This window comes from Hydra viridissima, unplaced genomic scaffold (genome assembly GCF_058129835.1).
Source record: "Hydra viridissima isolate aposymbiotic clone 2 unplaced genomic scaffold, HvirCarnegie_v1 scaffold_19, whole genome shotgun sequence".
NCBI lineage: Eukaryota > Metazoa > Cnidaria > Hydrozoa > Anthoathecata > Hydridae > Hydra > Hydra viridissima.
In genome coordinates, this window is record NW_028324318.1 from 1,955,456 (window position 1) to 1,976,316 (window position 20,861).

The following is a 20,861-nucleotide window of genomic DNA, read 5'->3' on the forward strand; positions in this document are numbered from 1 at the left end:
GGAACGATTTTCTTAAAACAGGAACGATTTCTTTTGAAATAGGAACGATTTTTTACGGGCGCAACTCAAAAACAAAAAAAAGCTAAACCGCCATTTTTTTTCAAGACTATAATTCAAGTATAGATTAATACATACTATGATTTATTTGAATTAATAAAGTGTTTATAAATGGACATCTTAAAAGCATACCCCAATGTAGAAGTTTAATAAAGTATACATATTTTCAAAGAAATTCTTTAAAGCTCCAGTCCACCTCTTTATTTTATTGATGTGCTAACTTGTGTTTTTTTTTTTTAGATGCATCATATAAAACTTTTATGATCATAAAAACATTATAACTATTTTTAAGAATCAACAACATAATTATTGACAGTTTAGCATGTTGGAAATTCTCAATTAAATAAACTCATATTTTCACTTGGAATTATTTAGTAACTTTATTAAACTTTATTTCAAATATAAATATTGATCAATATAAAACAAAAATATTAATAGACATTCGTTTTAAAATGGTTCCAGTACATTAAAACTACACTAATGGTGTTTTGAAATCAAATACCACATTTTTACCCAGCTTTGCTATATATATATATATATATATATATATATATATATATATATATATATATATATATATATATATATATATATATATATATACATATATATATATATATATATATATATATATATATATATATATATATATATATATATATATATATATATATATATATATATATATATATATATATAACCCGTGTGGTTTTCTTTGATAATTTATAGAGTTTCCATATAACACTGCATATAATATCGAATACTTCAAATTTGAGAATAGGCTACTAATATACATTCGATTAGATAGTCGAAATTTTTGATGAATGAAAAGTAATACATAAATAAAACATGATGAATAATAGATAAATTACAATAGGAATAAAAAATAAATATAGAATAAATATATTGAATATACTATATAAAAATAAATGCACAGTATGCAAAATGGTAAGAAGTATAAATTTATAAAATACGATATATGTATGCAAATCATAATGAATACATGATGTATATCGTCAATACAAATCAAATAAATATATATATTACGAATATAAAACAATTAAAAAAAAAATGTTTAAAATTGGAGATTAGGTCTACACGGAACTAACAATATTTTACAGCGTGTCGCCTTAAACTGCATATATACTTTCGAGTACTTAAAAATGGAGATAAGGTCTACACGAGTTTTATACATTTTACAGCGTGTCGCCTTAACTGCATATATACTTTTGAGTATCTAATAATACAGATTAGGTCTACACGAAATCAATTGAACAACTTACATACTTTCAAGTAATTATTTGAAAGAAACAAAAGAAAAAGTATAAATAAAATACAATAAACAATAAATAAAGTGTAATAAATAAAGTATGATAAATACATATAACAAATGATAAATAAAGTAAATGATAAAAAAATATGATGAAAACTCAAAGAAAAATAGTATAATATAGAAGTATACAATAAATGTACCATATAAAAAAGTATATTTTTGTGAATTAAATTAGAAGCAAATAAATATACTATATGCTGTATATTAAAGACACAAATTAAATAAAAATGTATATTACGAACATAAAACAATTTAAAAAAAAAAAGTTTAAAATTGAAGATTAGGTCTACACGGAACTAACAAATATTTTACAGCGTGTCGCCTTAAACTGCATATATACTTTCGAGTATCTAATATTGCAGATTAGGTCTACACGAAATCAATTGAACAACTTATATATTTTCAAGTAATTATTCGAAAGACATAAAACATAAAGTATAAATAAAATACAATAAACAATATATAAAGTTAGGGTGGCCTTCGATTTTTTTCAAAAAAACGGGAAAATTGGCAAAAATACGGGATTTTTGCTAAAAATACGGGACATTAGCTAAAAAAATTTTATTGTAAATATATTGAAGCAAAAACTAGTTTTTGATTTGTTTTTTTAAAATGTTTTAAATTTTGTAGTTATTTTTAAAAAGTTGCTCAACATTTTCAGTTATAATTTATTTCTTAATGAATGACAAAAGGGCGTTTAAGTAAAAAAAATTGAGAATGCAATCTCAAGTGCAACGATATTGTGTTGCAAAAAATTTTTTTTTGTTTATTTTAAAATTTAATTTAATGGCTGAGAAACTCAATAATAGTTGTGAGATATTTTTTCAAATAAATCAAGTTTTAAAAAATAAATTTACTTTTACTTTAAATATTTTTCTTTTGAAATAACATTATTAAGGAAGGAAACATTTTCCTTAATTAGATTATGAAAATGTAAGCATTTTAAGTTAGATTTGTAATTAATTGTTGTCAATGAATCAATTGTCTAATATCAAGTCGATTTTTACATTTGATACTTTGATACAACATCAAAACTGTTCCTTGACTAATTTATTTGATGAAAACATTTTTTTAGTAAGATAAAAGAAGTTTAATTTATAAAACAAGATTTTGATTTAATATTTAAAAATAAAATGACAAATTTAGTTTTTCAAATAGAAATATTCGACGACATCATTATTTGCAAATTGTTTTAAAAAAAACGTTAAAATTTTCATTAAAAAATCAAAAGTGAAGTTTGTACTAAATAATTCAAAAATGCGGGACAAATGTGGTCAAATAAAGGACACGGGACATTTTGTAAAAATACGAGACTGTCCTGGCTAAATACTGTGAGGAAGCTAATTCTAAGTAAAACAAGATGTCGTTAATAAAAATAAAACCAACTATAGCCATTAACTAATATTTTACACAATAACGAATAAAAAATGAAAAGACGCCAACACCCGAAGCATTGGAACCAATATAAAAAGGGAGATACAAAACAGAAGAATAAGTTGGAGTAGGAATCAGAGAAGAATTAGTTGGATTTAGTCGGTAAATGAGAGTCAGTCAGTGGTCAGTCAGGAGTTAGTTAAGAGATACGAAAGGAGGGGATACAAGATTCAACTTCAAGAATTACGAAGAAAAGAGATGGTACAAAGTTTTAGGTTCTCCGGAATATAAGTAGACCGGAGAATTGATTTTATAAAAGGAGTTTAGAAGAATTAGTATTTATATAATGTTAAAGTGTAGAGATTTCAATAACGATTACGGTATATTAAAGAAAAAGGACTGTTATTATTAGAGTTAAAACAAAAGTTTGCACGTAAAGAAAAGTACGCGTGTTAACAAGAATAAGTCAGAATGCTACATAGAACCAGGAGGCTTCCCCATACCCCCAGATATTTTTAACCCGAACCTCCTAACCTATGCGAAATACCAAAACCCCATCCCCATTCCCTGAAATATACCCATAAGTAAATTATAAAAAGCCCCACCTCACAATACTCCCAGATGGCCACCCTAAATAATGTGTAATAAATAAAGTATAATAAATACAAATATAATAAATGATAAATAAATATAAGGAAAACTCAATTAAAAATCTAATATAGAAATATATAATAAATATACTATATATATAAGCAAGCATATTTTATGGATTAAGTTAGATGTAAATAAATATACCAAATGCTATATATTATAATTACTAATGAAATAAAGATATACAATCCGAATATAATACAATAAAAAAAAAATGTTTAAAATTGGAGATTAGATCTACACAGAACTAACAATATTTTACAGCGTGTCGCCTTAAACTGCATATATACTTTCGAGTACTTAAAAATAGAGATAAGTTCTACACGAATTTCGTAAATTTTTAACGGTGTTGTCTTCAAAGGCATTTACACTTTTGAGCAATTGAAATTGGAGATTAACGTCACACAATATAAATAAAATTTTAAAGCGACTCGTCCTTAAATTGCATATATATTTTGAGTGTTTTAAGTTGCAGATAAGGGCTACACCAAATGAGTTTGTAATATCCTACAGCGATAATCGAAATAATTTCTTAGCTGACTTTAAATAAGAAATGATAAAATCAATGTAAATTTAAAGAATCACGCATATTAACAAACGAAACAAAACTACATGAAAAACTCATCGAAAACAAAGACATTTTCATATGCTAGGTTTTATGTGGAAAACTGAATCAGAGCTAAGGCTAATTTCATTAGATAAATGGTGGATCCGAAATGTATTCAGACTTACTAGTTATATTTAAACAATGTGCTTAATTTCATTTTAAAAAGTTGTTCAGAATGGGATTATTAATGGATAGTGATTAAAATAAAACTTGCATTGGTTTTTATTTAAACAGTATAGCAATAAGTAACATAATGGTATAGCTAATATAATGGTATTAGAAATATGCTCACAATTTAAATTTTTGAAAATTTATTACTATTAATTATATTTATAATGATGATGGGATTTATTTAACTGTTCTATTTTTTAATGGTGTTCTAAAAATTTTCAAACTGCGAAACATTTTATAAGATTCCACTCTAAAGTAGCTAGCTACTTAAAAAAATAACTAATAAAAAAAATATCGTTGTTATTGTAAAGGAAGGAAACTTAATCATAATGAGATTTCAAAAAAAAAAAAACTTTATAAGAATGAAATTATCTTTTGAAGTTTTATTGAAACACTTTTGTAATAATTTGTTCCGATAAGATATTTATGTTCCAATTTTCATTATTAATCTGTATTTTTTTAGAAGAGTATAGTTTATTTTTTTAGTAGTAATCTGGGCACTGATGTACAATGATGCAATTACAGATGATACTGAATTTCAGTAATGCAATTACAGATGACAAAGAAAAGGCTATTTCGTTAATTTATTATTATATACAAAAAATAGTGTGATTTCGGTGAACTATATAGAGAATGTCAAGTTATAAACGGCGTCTTTTTTTAAAAATAATATCCGTTTGCAAATATTATTTAATTTAAATTGGTACAAATATGTGCAGAAAGTGTTTTTAGACTCCAAATGTAGAAAGTCTATAACGAAACAAAATCCCGACAAATTTCAAACGAAAACTTTTCTTATAAGTCAAGTTAAAAAATCTATAATTTCCAATAAGAAAGGACAATTTATAATTTTCAAAAACAAGTGACGAGAATTACACAAAAGTATTTTTTAATGCGAAAAAAAAATTTTAAACTTAATCATGAAGATGTTGTCAACCTGTTTCAGAAACTTTCAATACTTAAGGCTCAACTGTTCCACTTAGTATTCAATACATAAATGTTACTAAATATATATTGGAATTATACCTCGGTAAAAAACATTCTAGAGAAAGAAAGCGTTTTAGACAATTTAGTGAAACATGGAAAACTTATTTTCAGAAACTATTTCATAAGGGATAGTATTTCAGTTTTTTAGTTGAATACATTTTGAATAGATTTGAATTACAATGTAGTAGCAGCTGCATTATAAAAAAAAATCTATTCTAATAAAGAAAAAACAATAAATCGCGTGTTCAAATGAACAAACCCAGAAACGTCGCATATTTATGATAAATGAGTTTTTTATATTTAAATTTTACTTTTCGCAATAAAAAAAACTAAGTTTTGTTTTGTTTGTAGCCGTAATAGTTTAAATGAATACTTTTGTACATTTAGCTATGCTAAATTTTTATCAATATTCCATCAGAATTGATTACAGCGGCTTTCGCACATAGAGATTTCCAGATTTATGAAATTTTTATTTTTACGGGAAGCTAATTTCCTCTTACAGAAGTTTTTACTTATGTATAGAAAAAGCTAACTACCAATTCCAGGATTTTATTTGCTTCTGTATAAGCAACTATGCCTTTTCTTGTCGCGCTTCAACTTCTATGAGTATTATTATTTAAGTAATGCTTTCATTTTCTCCCAACCTGCCCCCGTGTTTTAAAACAATCAAAAAATTAGAGTGTAAATGATAAGCTGAATGGCGGAAGATAGAGTTCACACGAAAATAGAGTTCACGCGAAATATAGAGTTCACACGAAAAATAATAATTATGAATATATGGAAAATCACGTAGTTATTAAACATCTCCGTAATAGAGAAGTTTAATTAAAATCCATTGTTACAATGTCAAGTTCAAGGAAAAAGAATTGGGAAACAGCTACCTGGAAATTGTTACTTATGAATGCTAACTTCAATATATTCTATTATCTTTCGAAAAGACATTGGGAGAAAAAAATAACGGTATCTGTAATATACTCCCTAAAATGGACTCAAAACCATGCTAAGCTTCAAAAAAAGAAGGAAAAAAATTTAATTTAATGCTTCCATATTTCTTATAGCTAAAAAATTTAAGTTTTCCAGAGTTTACAATAAACTTAACAAAACTCTTAGGTAAATTAAATCACTAAAACGTCATTAACAAATTAATGTTGTTTTGTTATGAGTATTATGCTATGTTATAACGCTGATAATAAATGTAATAATAATAATAATAATATTAATAATAATAATAATAATAATAATAATAATAATAATAATAATAATAATAATAATAATAATAATAATAATAATAATAATAATAATTATAATAATAATACCAATAATAATAATAATAATAGTAGTAATAATAATAATAATAAAAATAATAATAATAATAACAATAATAATAATAATAATAATAATAATAATAATAATAACAATAATAATAATAAATAATAATAATAGTAATAATAATAATAATAATAATAATAATAATACCAATAATAATAATAATAGTAGTAATAATAATAATAATAAAAATAATAATAATAATAACAATAATAATAATAATAATAATAATAACAATAATAATAATAAATAATAATATTAGTAATAATAATAATAATAATAATAATAATAATAATAATACCAATAATAATAATAATACTAATAATAATAAAAACAATAAAAGTAATAAAAATAATAATAACAAATTAATATTAATAAATTTTAGAAACAGTAATACTAACAATAGGAACAACTTAAACAAAAATAGCCACAACAATACTTATAAGGCGCTTGCGTCAACTTTTTTAGCACTGTCATAAAAAAACATCTAAGTCGAGTTAACTTTTTTAAAACTAAAAATATAAAATGGCAAACATTCCAAGAACTTTTATATTCCTAATTCATATTAAAAAATTAAATTACAGATAAATTTAATTACTAAAATGAAACTTTTTACAGCTTTTATAATGAACTAAAAATCTTTACAAGAATAGTTTGTTCTCAGTGCTCGTGCACTCAACGTGAATTTGAATTTGCTAATTTGCCAAACTTAAAACAGTGAATGTAACCTTCAGTAATTTCCATAGGTCACATTTTTATGATAAATGAGTTTTTTATATTTAAGTTTTACTTTTCACAACAAAAAACTTAAGTTTTGTTTTGTTTGTAGCCGTAATAGTTTAAGTTAACGCTTTTATACATTTAACTATGCTAAATTTTTATCAATATTCCATCAGAATTGATTACAGCGGCTTTCGCACATAGAGATTTCCAGATTTATTAAATTTTTATTTTTACGGGAAGCTAATTTCCTCTTACGGAAGTTTTTATTTATGTATAGAAAAAGCTTACTATCAATTCCAGGATTTTATTTGCTTCTGTATAAGCAACTATGCCTTTTCGTGTCGCGCTCCTACAGTAGAATATCAATACCTTCTATAGAATATCAATACCTTCAATCTTTTTTTAAAACTAAAAATGTAAAATGGAAAAGATTCCAAGAACTTTTATATTTCTAGTTCATATTAAAAAATTAAATTAAAGATAAATTTAATTACTAAAATGAAACTTTTTACAGCTTTTGTAATGAACTAAAAACCTTTACAAAAAAAGTTTTTTCTCAGTGTTCGTGTGCTCAACGTGAACTCGAATTTGCTAATTTGCCAAACTTAAAACAGTGAATTACAACCTTCAGTATTTTCCATGGGTTTCCAAACTTCTCGTGGTATTTGATTTTTATTTGCATTTGTTTAAAAATATAGTTTCAAAGTGTGACCCAATATCAGTGCCGAGTTCAACTTGAGCAGCAGTTTTTTTACAAGGAGAGAAACGCCAAAAAATTCGTCATCTGTAATTCTTGTGATTAATAAGAAACATTTCTCGAAAGAACGAGTTACTATTGATGAAACCTAATAACTTGTTACAAATTATGGAAAAAACCTATTTCGATTTTCGGTAGAATTAACGAAGACCAATCAATTCGACAAATATATAAGGTTTTTAAGAAGAATAGTTTTTTGACAGTAACTTATGAGTTTTAGTAGTCGGCGTTCACTCGTAAACATGCGCAGCGAGAGAAATTGTTATACTCCTGTAACCAATGATTAGATTACAAGTTGCAAAGTGTTACGATTATGTATAAACCAACTGTTAAACAATTGAAATATTGTGTGCGTTTTTCTATTTGTACTTACATAATTGTGACTAGATAATTTACAACGAACTAAAAAAGATGCAACTATTAAGGTTTTTAAAAAGGTATGTTTTTGAAGTAGGAACAGCTATCTAATTGACTAGTTAGTTAGAAGGCATCGAACTAAAGACAGCTGGGAAAGACTTCAATTGACTTTTTTGCAAAAAATAATATGAAACTTTCCTAATCAATTTCAATTCAAGGGGAATAAAATATATTTTCAAAGTGAAGTAATAAACAGTAGATTATATGTGCAAAAACAAACATCGAAATCTATCAGAGATATTTTTTACATTATCAAAACACGAAATACGGCAATTAAAAGGGAGGCTGTTCGTAATTAAAAAATATAAAACGCTTTTATTTCAGAAACTGAAATAAGAGTCTGCCTCATAATTATGAATGACAAGAAGAGTTAATTTATGGCTGCTCCGCAATTTTACTAAAAGGTAAAGAACTTCGCAGACTTAAAGTCATCTATAAGAAATGAATACAGTATTATATATTTTTGAGTAGTAAAAATGCTGTGGGTAAATTATCATCTTTTATTACTTGCTTCAAGATTCTCTAAACTGTTGATTCTTGTAACAGTTAACTAACTAGTAAAGTTCAAGAAAGAATTTTAAATTGAGATATCAAATGACTTCTCAAAGATACAATTGAAGATTAACAACACTTTTAAAAAAGCTCACAAAGGAATAATATTTGCGATATCAAAAATGAGGCAGTTGTTAGTAACACTTAGTTTCCGAACCAGAAAACTTATATTTAACTCATGATATTTTGCATAACAATTTGAGGAAGTGAAACCAAATTTTTAACCTAATTAAGAGTGAAAGTGGAAATTGGATTTAAGAACAATTAAGTAGAAGTAAATAAATTAAGAACGGGTTAATAAAAGAAAAGCAAACAAAGATTCTAATACCTTTCGAGTAACCTTTTACTCTTAAAAAGTTGTTATGAAGTTTAAAAGTCGTTAGTTTAATAATTCATCTGCTTAATAAGTCGGTAAACTTAGAAGTTGGTTTCTATCCATCACTGGAATTTGACTTCATTCTTTTCAAAATGTTTCCGATTTACTTTAATTCTCATTTTAAAAACGCGAAATTGACTCCTTGAAAACGTTTAAATAGCCTTTAGGAGATATCATAAGGCATATGTGACCGAAGAAGACTGTGAAGAGTAAGTGATAGAAAGGTATTTCTTATTTTTTAAAGTTTTGTGTTAAACAATTCGCGAGGTTAGAATTATTTTGTTCTATCTCCAAGTTTAAACGTTGGGAGAAAGTTTTTGATTTTTTCTTAAAGTAAAAATTGTTTAAAGTTTTAGCTGTAATTTAAAAAAAACAAAAAACTTATGCTTTAAATAATTTGTTTAAGCAAATTATTTAGAAAAAAATGTATAAAATAAAGCGTTTTTTAAAAGTTATTATTGCTAACTAAAATTAACAACTCATTTTCTCCCAACATTTAAAACGGGAGATAAAACAAAATAATAAGGAGTATTTCAAAATTACTGTAACTTAATATCAAGAATCTTAGAACAGTAATTAAGGTAACCCAAGTTGAGATTACCTAGTTATAAATTAAAACCATTTTTAAGTTATGTTTATTCTATATTTACTATCATCTTTCAAATAATTGGAAATGTTTTCTAAAACAAAAGTGTTTATAATAAAAAATAGACGTGGATTTCAGTTGAACATTGAAGCTTGAGCGTTAAAAAATAAACGCTTGTTGATTTTTTAAAAAATGTTTATGCATCTCATTATAAAATTTGCCTAATTTCTACATTAGCTACTGTAATGTGCAAATTCGGAAACCGAATTTCATGGCATATAAATTGAATTTCTTATAAGTTTCAAACTTTGGAAAAATTTTTAAAGAGATGTAAAATCTTTTATTCACCTGTAATTTAACGTAGTTGACTGGATTACTTACACAAATAAATAAAACTAACAAAAATTTTTATTTATCATTACTGTCATAAACACGTTCTCTTGGTTTGTTAGTACAGTGAACAAAATTAAAATAAAGTATAATAAACAACTAAACATCTACTTAACATGGTTTTACATTAAGAAGTAGAGAAATTAATGTTTTTTCTACATTAAAATCATACATGCCACATCAAAGGCAACATTAACTTAAAACTTTATATTTAGAAATATTTTTAACTGTTTTCCGAAATTCTGAGGACTATTGAAAATGAGTTCTAAGGTAAGCATATTTACTTTTTAATATAGTATTATTATATAGATAAATTTTCTTGGAGAATCAGATATTATTAAATTTCATTACTTACTTATCAAATTTTTATCATTACTTAACTGATTAATAATCAACTGAGTAATTATAAATCTGGTATAACCTGACAAGAAAATCTAAGATAATAAAGGTTTTGGATCACTAATATTTTCAAAAATTCAGTGCAGCATTCACTATTATCTCATCATAAGTTGTTATGTCACTGATTTATAAATTTAGCATAATTAAACTCTAAACGTTATCATTACTGATTTATATTACAGCTTGTAAAAGATGTTGCTGAAACGGACTCCATAAAAAACTATGAAGTATTTGATATGCCTATAAACTTGGTTTCCAAAATAGGTGAAGGAACATCAGCTTCAGTCTTCAAGTATAACTTAGGAAACAAACAAACGGCCGTGAAGTTGATTAAAACCCAATTTTCTCAAAGAAAAACAATGCTAATTGCAACAAAATTAAAAAAACAGTAACATAAAAATGTTGTAAACTTTCTAGGTTATTCTGTAAGGCCAACCGCTTTGTTTTTTGAATTATGCGCCACTAACATCGAACAAATAGAAGTCAATAATCTGTCTCAGCTGATTTATCTCCTAAGTGAAGATAAAATTTTTTTATTTCAACAAAGATTAGATTTTCTTTTACAAATGTCAGAAGGAATTGAATATTTGCACGAACACAATATAGTTCATAGAGATATCAAGCTTTCAAACATTTTAGTGACAGGGCATCAGTACAATGTAACTTTAAAAGTCAGCGACTTTGATGACTTTGTTGATATAAAAGCAACAGTTACATGTAATATGACGAAGCCCAACAATCAAGGAATGACCCTTGCCTACACAAGTCCTGAACTGTGTAATTGTGAGGTGGAATCTCCAAACAAAAAATCCGATATGTACGCTCTTGCAATAACTGCATTCGAGCTTTTTAGCAGTTTTTCCACAGCATGGCATGGTGTTATACCATTGTTTAAAGATATACTTTTGCTTGATGCAATCAAATCTGGAAAACGACCAAACATAAGCCACATTACCGGTTTATATACGGAAAATACAATTAATGTGGTTAAAGTTACTAACCTGATCGAGACTACACGGCAAGACAATCCAACGGCTAGACCAACCATATCTGAGGTAATAAGAAAAGAAAAGCTTTAATTTCACTTTGACTTTGAAATTTAGATATAAAAATATACTAAAGATATATATAACAAGCTCATTAAAAACATTTTTTTTAGTGGAGAGAAACAGTGTCAAGTATAATAACATCTGTCATGGTAGGTCACCTTTCATGTTTTAGCTATAGCATTAACAAACATTATTATTGCAAACTTGTAATTTATTTATTTCAAAAGTTGTTTTTTTAATATGCATCCTCACATACCTATTCATTAAAAATACACTTCCACGCCCACCTTTATACTAGGCTAAAAATAAAACTTCTGAAAATTTATTTCATGCAATGTGAGAGTAACTGTAGTACAATATTCCAAATGTTATTTAACGCAGTTCATTATAAATACTTATATTGAATTAGGGTGCACCAATTCAAGCATGTGACATAAATACATCAACATTGCAGGTTTGTTTTTTTTTTAAATAGAACATGCAAACAAGAAAACTTACAACTTCTACAGACTTTTGAGTAATTCACTTTTAAAGAAGTAGTTCTGAAAATAACCCTTCAATAGCACACAACTTTCTTCCTAACTATTTCAAAAATACAATTATAGGTATCAAGTAGCATTCAGCCATATCATGAAGAGAAGATAGTAAATAAAAGTCAGGTAACAAACCCATTAGGTTACTAACTCAACAATGATAACAACAAAGAGCATTTATATAACTTAGACTTTAGTAATTATCATTATGATATTTATAATAATTAAAATATATATTATAATAATTATAATAAACTTTATATTAAAATTTACTTTTGCTGTAGAATTTTATTCATACAAATCCAGAGGGAAAAAAAAGCAACATTTTGACTGTCCTATGTTTTTATATTGTAAATAGCAAGCCAATTTTTTAGGAGAAACTCAGTGATTAAAAATTATAATTTTAGAGAAAACGACTTTCTCCAATTGAGGCAGCAAAGCACTATATATCATTAAAGGAAGATCCAAGTTATTTAAAAAGAGAATTTATTAACCAAACAAAAGGTTAGAAAACTTCTATTGTAAAAAAAATAATATCAGAATGAAATATTACATAACAGATATCAAATATGGTTTTACTTGTATAGGTTTTGGAGTGTTTGCATGCAAAAGCATAAAAAAAGGAGATTTCATAGTAGAATATAGGGGGGATTTCGTTGCAAAAAGCACACTGGAAAATAAAGAAAAGTTATACGAAGAAACAAATGCTGGCAGTTATGTTTATGACTTTTTACACAAAAATATTGAATACTGGTTCTAAACTAATTTTTATTCTAAAATTTATCTAAATTTTATGTTTTCTTTATTTATATTGATATTCTTTTAAAACAAAAATTTTTATTTAGCATTGACGCAACTCCATACAATGAATACTTAGGACGCTATGTTAATGACTCAAAATACTTTGCAAATGCACACATGCAAAAGATTTTGCATTGTGATGTTCCTCATTTATGTTTATTTGCTTTGAAAGACATTTGTGTTGGTGATGAAATTCTCTACTTTTATGGAGTTGATTATCTAAAGTGGCATGCTGAGGTTTTTATATTTTCTTCTCAAGTTTTACGTACTTATTTTTATATTTTGCCAATTATTTGCATTCCCTGGTGATTTACTTAAAACGTTACTAAAAAACCTTTTTTTAACTCAGGAATTTCAAATGAAGACAGAACAAAAAAGAATATCAAAGGTAAAAAAACCCTTTAAAAATTTTATCCACACTTTATAAGATAATAACTGTGTGCACAACGATTTAATAATACCCAAATGAATTGTTTTATAATAAATAAAGTTTGCTGCACCCTAACTCTAAAATTATTTTCACATTGTTAGAGCTGTTCTTTTTTTAGGGCTATCATAAAATACACTTTTTTTTTTCTTCACAAGGATGAATAATAACTTAAGTGAGAAAGATTTATTTTTGAGAACAATTTACTGATTTTTTTAGTTCTAAATTTACTTTTTGATTTTGAAGCATTATTTTCTTGATATCTCAAAGTCAATTTTAAAAAACAAGATATTTTTGAAATTTTTTTTATATTCATGTTATATTCACTCCTGTTACTAAAAAAGTATAATGAAAAAGTGTTTATTTTATATGAGAAAATTGATCATTTTCTTTTTATTGAAAAAAAACAAACAAACATTTAGATTGAAAAATTACAAAGACCGAAAAATGGCATAGAACCAGTTGAGAAAAGTGCACAGTTAGAAAAAGACAAAGAAGTCAGAAGTGATGTACAGTTTAATAACGTCACAAAATTGGCAGCTACAGATTGTGATGAAAAAGACAATATTCAAGTTAATATTTCTAAAAAAAGACTAAATGAATATATAACAAACATACATGATATTATTATTTAAAAGCAAAATTTTTTTGGCAAAAAAAAAAAAACTTTCTTCGCATGTTTTGCAACATACTTATAACAGATTCATTATTTTAATTATATTACTTCTTGTATTTAATCTTAAAGGTTCATCTAATGTACTCTAACCCTAAAAATATTCTTAATAAAGTAAGGATATTTTAAATATAGGGAGTAATATTTTTTAAAACCTCATATTTATAAGCAAACTCAAACTCATAATGAAAATTCGAAAGATATTTGACTAGATTTCTACTTTGATTCTGTTAATTCTATTTCTTTTTCAATTGTTATTACTCTTTTTTTAACATTGGTTTTGGCTAGTGACTTTATCAATTATCAAAAAAAAAAAAAAAGAAACATCTTTTTATTTTATTTACAATAGATTTTTTCATCAATCACTCAAGAACATCAAAGTGAAAAAGAGTCTTTACCCCAAACTCCACAGGTATACTGCTTTTGTAAACAAATTCATGCTTTTTAATATTTGAAGATTGATTAAAATTAATTGATCATTTGAGAGGAAAAATATTCAGCATTTCAAACTTTAATGGAAATATTTTATGTGCAACAAATGATATAGATTTTTAAAAATTTAATTTACAGTCCTGTGATGAAGAAAGAATTGATACTCTAGAAAATGAAAGCACATCAAGATCAGATTCCAGTGAGGTATGTGAAGTTTTAACTTTAATTTACTACCACTTTGCATTTATGATATGATTTGATTTAAACAAAATGCTAATGATTTTTTAGGATGACATTGATTTTGAAGCTCTTAACTACAACTTAGTTTTAGAGGTAAATTTATTATTTTATTTATTAAGCTGAAAACAATTTTAAATACACAAAATGTTTTCAGTGTTACTTAATTTAATATTTTAAATGTTATTTGATTATGAATAACTTTTCCATGCTTAAAGTGATCAAAATCAAGTTAAGTTTATTGCTTTTTGATTTATTTTTGATTAATGTAGCAAATATATTAATCACATTTGTTTGCAGATATCCGATATCAAAAATGCCAAAACAGCTTCAAGCATTTTTATGATAGATGACATGACAGACAAATCTCAGGTAAAAACTAAGTTGACTTTTTTATAAGAAATATTTTAAGTACTTCACATTTTAAAAACTAAGAAAAACACTGATTTTATACTAAACATATTAAATCTTTCTTAGCATTATATGAAATAAAATTAAGAAAAACTATTAAAAAAAGAAAACATCTCTTACTTCATACTATTGTTAAATATTCTAGGTAGGTCAAAACAGCCAACCAACATTGCCTGATGAAGAAATGCCTAAAAAAGTTAAGGTACCTTTTAAAAATACATTTTTTTTACACAATTCATAAATCAATCTGAATAAACTTAAATCCCAAAATTTTCAGAAATTGAAAATTAAAATTCTAAATTTTAGAATGTAAGAAAAAAGAAGCCACATCGATTTTGCATTTTTTGTAAAAATTATACATCATATTTAACAAGACACATAAAGCTTATGCACAAAAGTCATCCAGAAGTTGAAGTTGCATTATCAATTAAATCGAAAAAAGAAAGAGATGAAGCTTTTGGAATGTTTAAAAGAAAAGGGATTTTGGAAGTCAATGTAGCTGAAGCTGGAAAAGCGGAACCAAAATATGAAAGAGAAGGAGAGGCTCAAAAATATATGGAAATTAGTTATTGCAGTCAATGCCTTGTGTTTGTTTCAAAACGATTCTGGCACAATCATGTGAAGTCGTGTCAAAAACACTCATGTCAAAAAGTTCTTCCTGTTCCAGTGGGGCTTCTAAGATTACCTGAAGAAGCAAGATTAAGTGATGAATTTAAAAAAAACATTTTATCACATTTTCGAACAGATAAAATTGGTCAGATTTGCCTAAAAGACATAACAATTCTTAAAATTGGTTCAGTCTTTTATGATAAAGAAAAGAGAAAACTTGATAAAGTTATGGAAGCAAGAAGCTCTGTCAGAAATGCCATGAGACAATTAGCACATCTTTACAACCTATTTTTACACTGCAAAAACTTACCAACACAAAGTAAAGATTCTAGTAGTATGTTTTTGCGCTCTAACTTCTTTGCCTTAAGAGAAGCAATAGATATTTTTACCAAAAAGGCAGATTCAGGGATCAAAGCTGGTTTAAAACAAAATTTATTTTATTTAATAAAACGTGCTGCAAAAGTTCTAAAAGCATTATATTTATCAGAAGCAAATGACAGTGATGCTAGTGAAACTGACAAGTTTGTTAGTGTTTTAGAAATGTGGGAGGACTTTATCTTTGGAGATGCCACTTACCAACTAAATAAAAACAAAAACGTAAAATCCCGTAAACCATCTGAACTTCCAGTTGAAGAAGATGTCATTGCTTTTCGCAATTTTGTAATTACAAAAATGGCAGATTTAGCAAAAGACTCCTACCAATGGTTTGACTCTGAATGTTTTGTTGAGCTTCGGGATTGCGCATGTGCAAGACTTACATTGCTAAATGCTAGAAGAGGTATGGAATTACAACTATTGTTTTTTATACTATTTAACAAATTCTAAAAAAATATCAGCTATTAACATCATATCATTTCAGGATGAACTACTTCCATATAACTTGCATAATCTTAGTTTGTTATAATTACAAATACAATTTTATCTAAGCTTAAAAAAAAAAAAAATTAGAGCTTGTAACTGACGTTAATGTAATTTTAAATAGTGTTAATTTAGCAACATAATGTTGTGGTTTTTTACTGTAAAAGATATTTTGTAAAACATAAAGGTTTTCAACTAATATTTGTAAATTGACATGAAAGCTTGCTGTTCTCACAACCTTTGTGGCTTTAAAATCTGTTTACTTAATTTTTTTATGTTATTTGTATACAAGATCTTTTTTTAAAATCTATGCCTACTTTTTAACTGATATAACAAGGTCAAGAATTATAACACATGATTAATAAATCAATAGTTTCTGCTAAAAAAAAAATAAATAAATAAAAAATAAAACAAGAATCCTCATAAAACAGTATTTGAGATTTTTCTTTGATTAAAATAAAATTGTTCTTCGAATAGAATATTAACATATTTAAATAATACAAATAATTAATTTTATTGGTAAACTAAACAAATCTAGTAGATTAAACATATTAAATAGTAGATCATTATTATAAATATATGGCAAAAATATAAAAGCTAAGTGTCAATAAATATCTTTTTTTTTTTAAGACTTTTATAGTAATAATAATAAAAGTAATAGTAATAATAATTATTATTATTATTTTTCTTTTAATGTATGTTATTTAATATCATTATAACTTTATATATTTTATTTAATATTATTTTTAATATTACTATTTATTATTATTATCATTATTATTATTATCATTATTATTATTATTATTATTATTATTATTATTATTATTATTATTATTATTATTATTATTATTATTATCATTATCATTATTATTATTATTATTATTATTATCATTATTATTATTATTATTATTATTATTATTATTATTATTATTACTATTATTATTAACATTATTATTATTATCATCATTATTACTTCTATTATTATCATTATTGTCCTTATTCATGTCTTAATATTATATTGAGTTTTTATATATACAAAATGTTATATATATTAGAAAAACAAATAAAAGGATAATCCAAGTAGAAAAAATTAAAATTTTGAAGCTGTTTTTTTTTTAATATAAAACTAGTTATATAAAACAAACTTTAAATTTTATATTTGCATTTTACATATAAGGTGGTGAACCAGCCAGGCTTCATCTTGATGAATACCAGCAAGCTATTGAAAACACATGGATAGACAAACAACGCTTGCTTGGTCTAGATGAGATTGATCAAAAGCTAGTTGAAACTTTAAAAATAACTTTTATGTCTGGAAAAGGAAACAATCATCTAGTTCCTGTTCTTATTCCTCCAGATACCCTTCCAGCATTAAAAATTATAGCTAATAGCGATATAAGAAGAGAGGTAAATATACCAGAAGGAAATAAGTTTTTATTTGCATGTACAAGAAATTCTGAAGGACATACATCTGGTTGGAATGCTGTTCATAGTGTCATTCAAAAATTAAATCTAAAAAAACCAGAAAACTTGAAAGCCACTACAAATCGACATAGAGTGAGTACATTATTTTCTGCCCTTGATTTACCTGAAAAGGATAGACCAGTATTTTTTAAGCATATGGGCCATTCAAAAGAAATAAATGAGAACACCTACCAAGTACCACTTGCCTTGATGGAGATAACTAAAGTTGGAAGACATCTTCTTAATTTTGATTCAAGTAGGTTTAACTTTTTATTATAATTTGAGAATTTATCATACAGATGTTTGATGTAGGAAAAAGAGCACTTAAGCTTAGCTCTTAGAAAAAACTAGAAAAAAAAAAAAATTTTTAAAACTTATATCTTTTTGATTTTATTTTCTTAAAAAGATAGAAGTTGTTCCAAGACACTTAATGAGAGCTCAAGGTTCACTCAAACTATTAATCTTGTGTCGAACAAAGCTGATGTCGAACCTAAAAATGACATAGATAAAGCTTATGCAGATTCATCAGCTGAAAGTCAAAAAGGTAGTTTACAGTTTTTGTTGAAATTGGTGGTAAATTTTAAATAAAATATAAATAGCTTTAGTATTTTATGTTTTCTTAATAATATAAGAAAAAGTCTTTTTGCATAAATTTGCACAAAAAGTCCAAACTTATGCAGAAATTTAAACATTTCAGAACTGCTCTAATGTTTCTAAATTTACATTTCTAAATTTAAGTTTCCATAATATCCCATAAATTTTATCTTATATTTTTGCTAAAAATTTTTCATTTAATTCAGCTTTTAATAAATAAAAGTACTTTGTTTCAAAAGTTTCACATTCTTATTTAAATTTTAACTACCTCTTGAAATCATGTAAAAGGTCAAAAATTACCTCAGTGTAACTGAATGATCTACATTCAAAATTTTAAACACTGTTCTTAATTTGACTGTCAGAATTTAGTATTATTAAAAAGTATGGTTTTTTGTAACTTGTATCATTTGTTCTCTTAGAAATTGTGAAAAGAAACAAAAAGAGACAAAAAGTGGAAGAGCCACAAAAAGATTTGGCAGGTAACTAATTATTTAGTAACAAATATAATTTTTAATTAGTTTTTTTGAAATGGTTAACTGTTTGAATGCTTCTGAGATATAAATAAAACTATCTGTAAACTAGAGAATCATATTTATAATAAATGTTTCTATAAAATTTGGCAGCCAACAATTATTGGCTTAGAAAAAAAAAAAAACATTTTAAAGCTTTTTAAAGATTAAACAAACAAAACAAAACAAAAAAAAAACAAATGACTGAAATAAAAGAGAAATACCTCAAGACACATGGTGCTCCAATGTTATTCATCACATTTTTATTTGCTAAAATAAAAAAAACAAAACATACAGAATAAATGAAAAAATTAAAATATATTAAACATTTTAAAAAAGACATAACAAATAAACCAGATTTAACATGACTAAACTTCTCCTAATAGTTATATATATACTCTACACTAGTATAATGTAAACATGATATTGGTGTAGAGTATATTTACATATATATGTGTATTTTTTTTTTGAAAAATGTTTCTTTTTTATTTTGCACAAATATGCTCTAACCAATATTATCATTTTTTTCATTTTATTTTTTAGAAAGAGAGTATCATGTTTGGATGCAAAGAGATGAAAAAATACTGCTGGATAAATTTCAAAGTTGCATTGATGACAACAAAATGCCAAGTAATCTCCATTTTTAAAAACTATGAAATCTTTTACGCTAAGAACTATGCTTTTGATTATGCTTTACAAAATCTGAAATATAATCATGAGCATAAAAAATAACAAATAAATATTTTAAAACCATAGTTCTATATAAATATAGATATATACTTATAAATAATTATAATCTTAATTTCTGCTTAACTAATAAAAAATATAAAACAAACAACTAAGAGATATTGTATAAGGCAATATTTCAAACTACATCATGATAAAAATAAGCTTTAGAACACTAACTGTTTTTTCAATTGACTGTGCTAGCAGTGAAGATCTCTAACTTATTTTTTTTTTTAGGTAAACAAGAATTGCTTGAGTTTTTGGAAGAGTTTTTGAAGGAAATTCCATATAAAACAGCTCGAACCAAACTTACAAATGAACGAATGAAAAGTTTAAATAAAAAGAAAGAACGTTTAAAAGACATTAACATTTTATAATCATAGTTATATTTTTTCTTTCTTGCGATTTTTGATTATATTAGGGATCCTAAAAGTGAATTACTTGCTTATATTTGAGTTTAGTCAACTAGATTTGCATTAACACTTCGCCTTTGTCTAACGGATGCTTTAATTAACAATGCTACAGCTACAAATAACCAGAATTGGAAAACGTGTATTAACTTGAACTGCTAACAAACAAAAGCGCGTCAGAGATTATCGCATCGTGCTAGTTTCTTTGCTTGTAATGCTGTTGAATATATTATAAAAATTCTTAAAGTACTTTGTTTTTATTTCACGGCAACCGAAATTTTCTAAACCTATGAATGGAGAGGTCGTTTTCTGGTAATAGGGAAAGATGTTTTTGAAGCATAAAAGTTGGTACAAAAAGCCTACAAATCTGTTGGCGGATTTTAAAATTCGTTAGATATTATAAGTCGGGCTAATAAAAAACT

The 20,861-nt window shown here is 25.3% G+C and overlaps 1 protein-coding gene across 1 annotated transcript; it reads left to right on the forward strand.

Annotated features, from left to right (window-relative positions):
* The first annotated feature begins 10,683 nt into the window (after positions 1-10,683).
* On the forward strand, positions 10,684-20,613 carry LOC149876672 (uncharacterized). Its single transcript, XM_090075156.1, has 20 exons — positions 10,684-11,761; positions 11,866-11,904; positions 12,165-12,209; positions 12,361-12,414; positions 12,696-12,792; positions 12,876-13,041; positions 13,134-13,326; positions 13,939-14,088; positions 14,262-14,303; positions 14,539-14,601; positions 14,760-14,825; positions 14,910-14,954; positions 15,159-15,230; positions 15,415-15,471; positions 15,576-16,656; positions 17,914-18,456; positions 18,607-18,744; positions 19,214-19,273; positions 19,847-19,933; positions 20,267-20,613. The coding sequence occupies exons 1-20, from the start codon at positions 11,273-11,275 to the stop codon at positions 20,404-20,406; spliced, it is 3,627 nt and encodes a 1,208-aa protein (XP_089931282.1). The 5' UTR covers positions 10,684-11,272; the 3' UTR covers positions 20,407-20,613.
* The last annotated feature ends 248 nt before the right edge of the window (positions 20,614-20,861 follow it).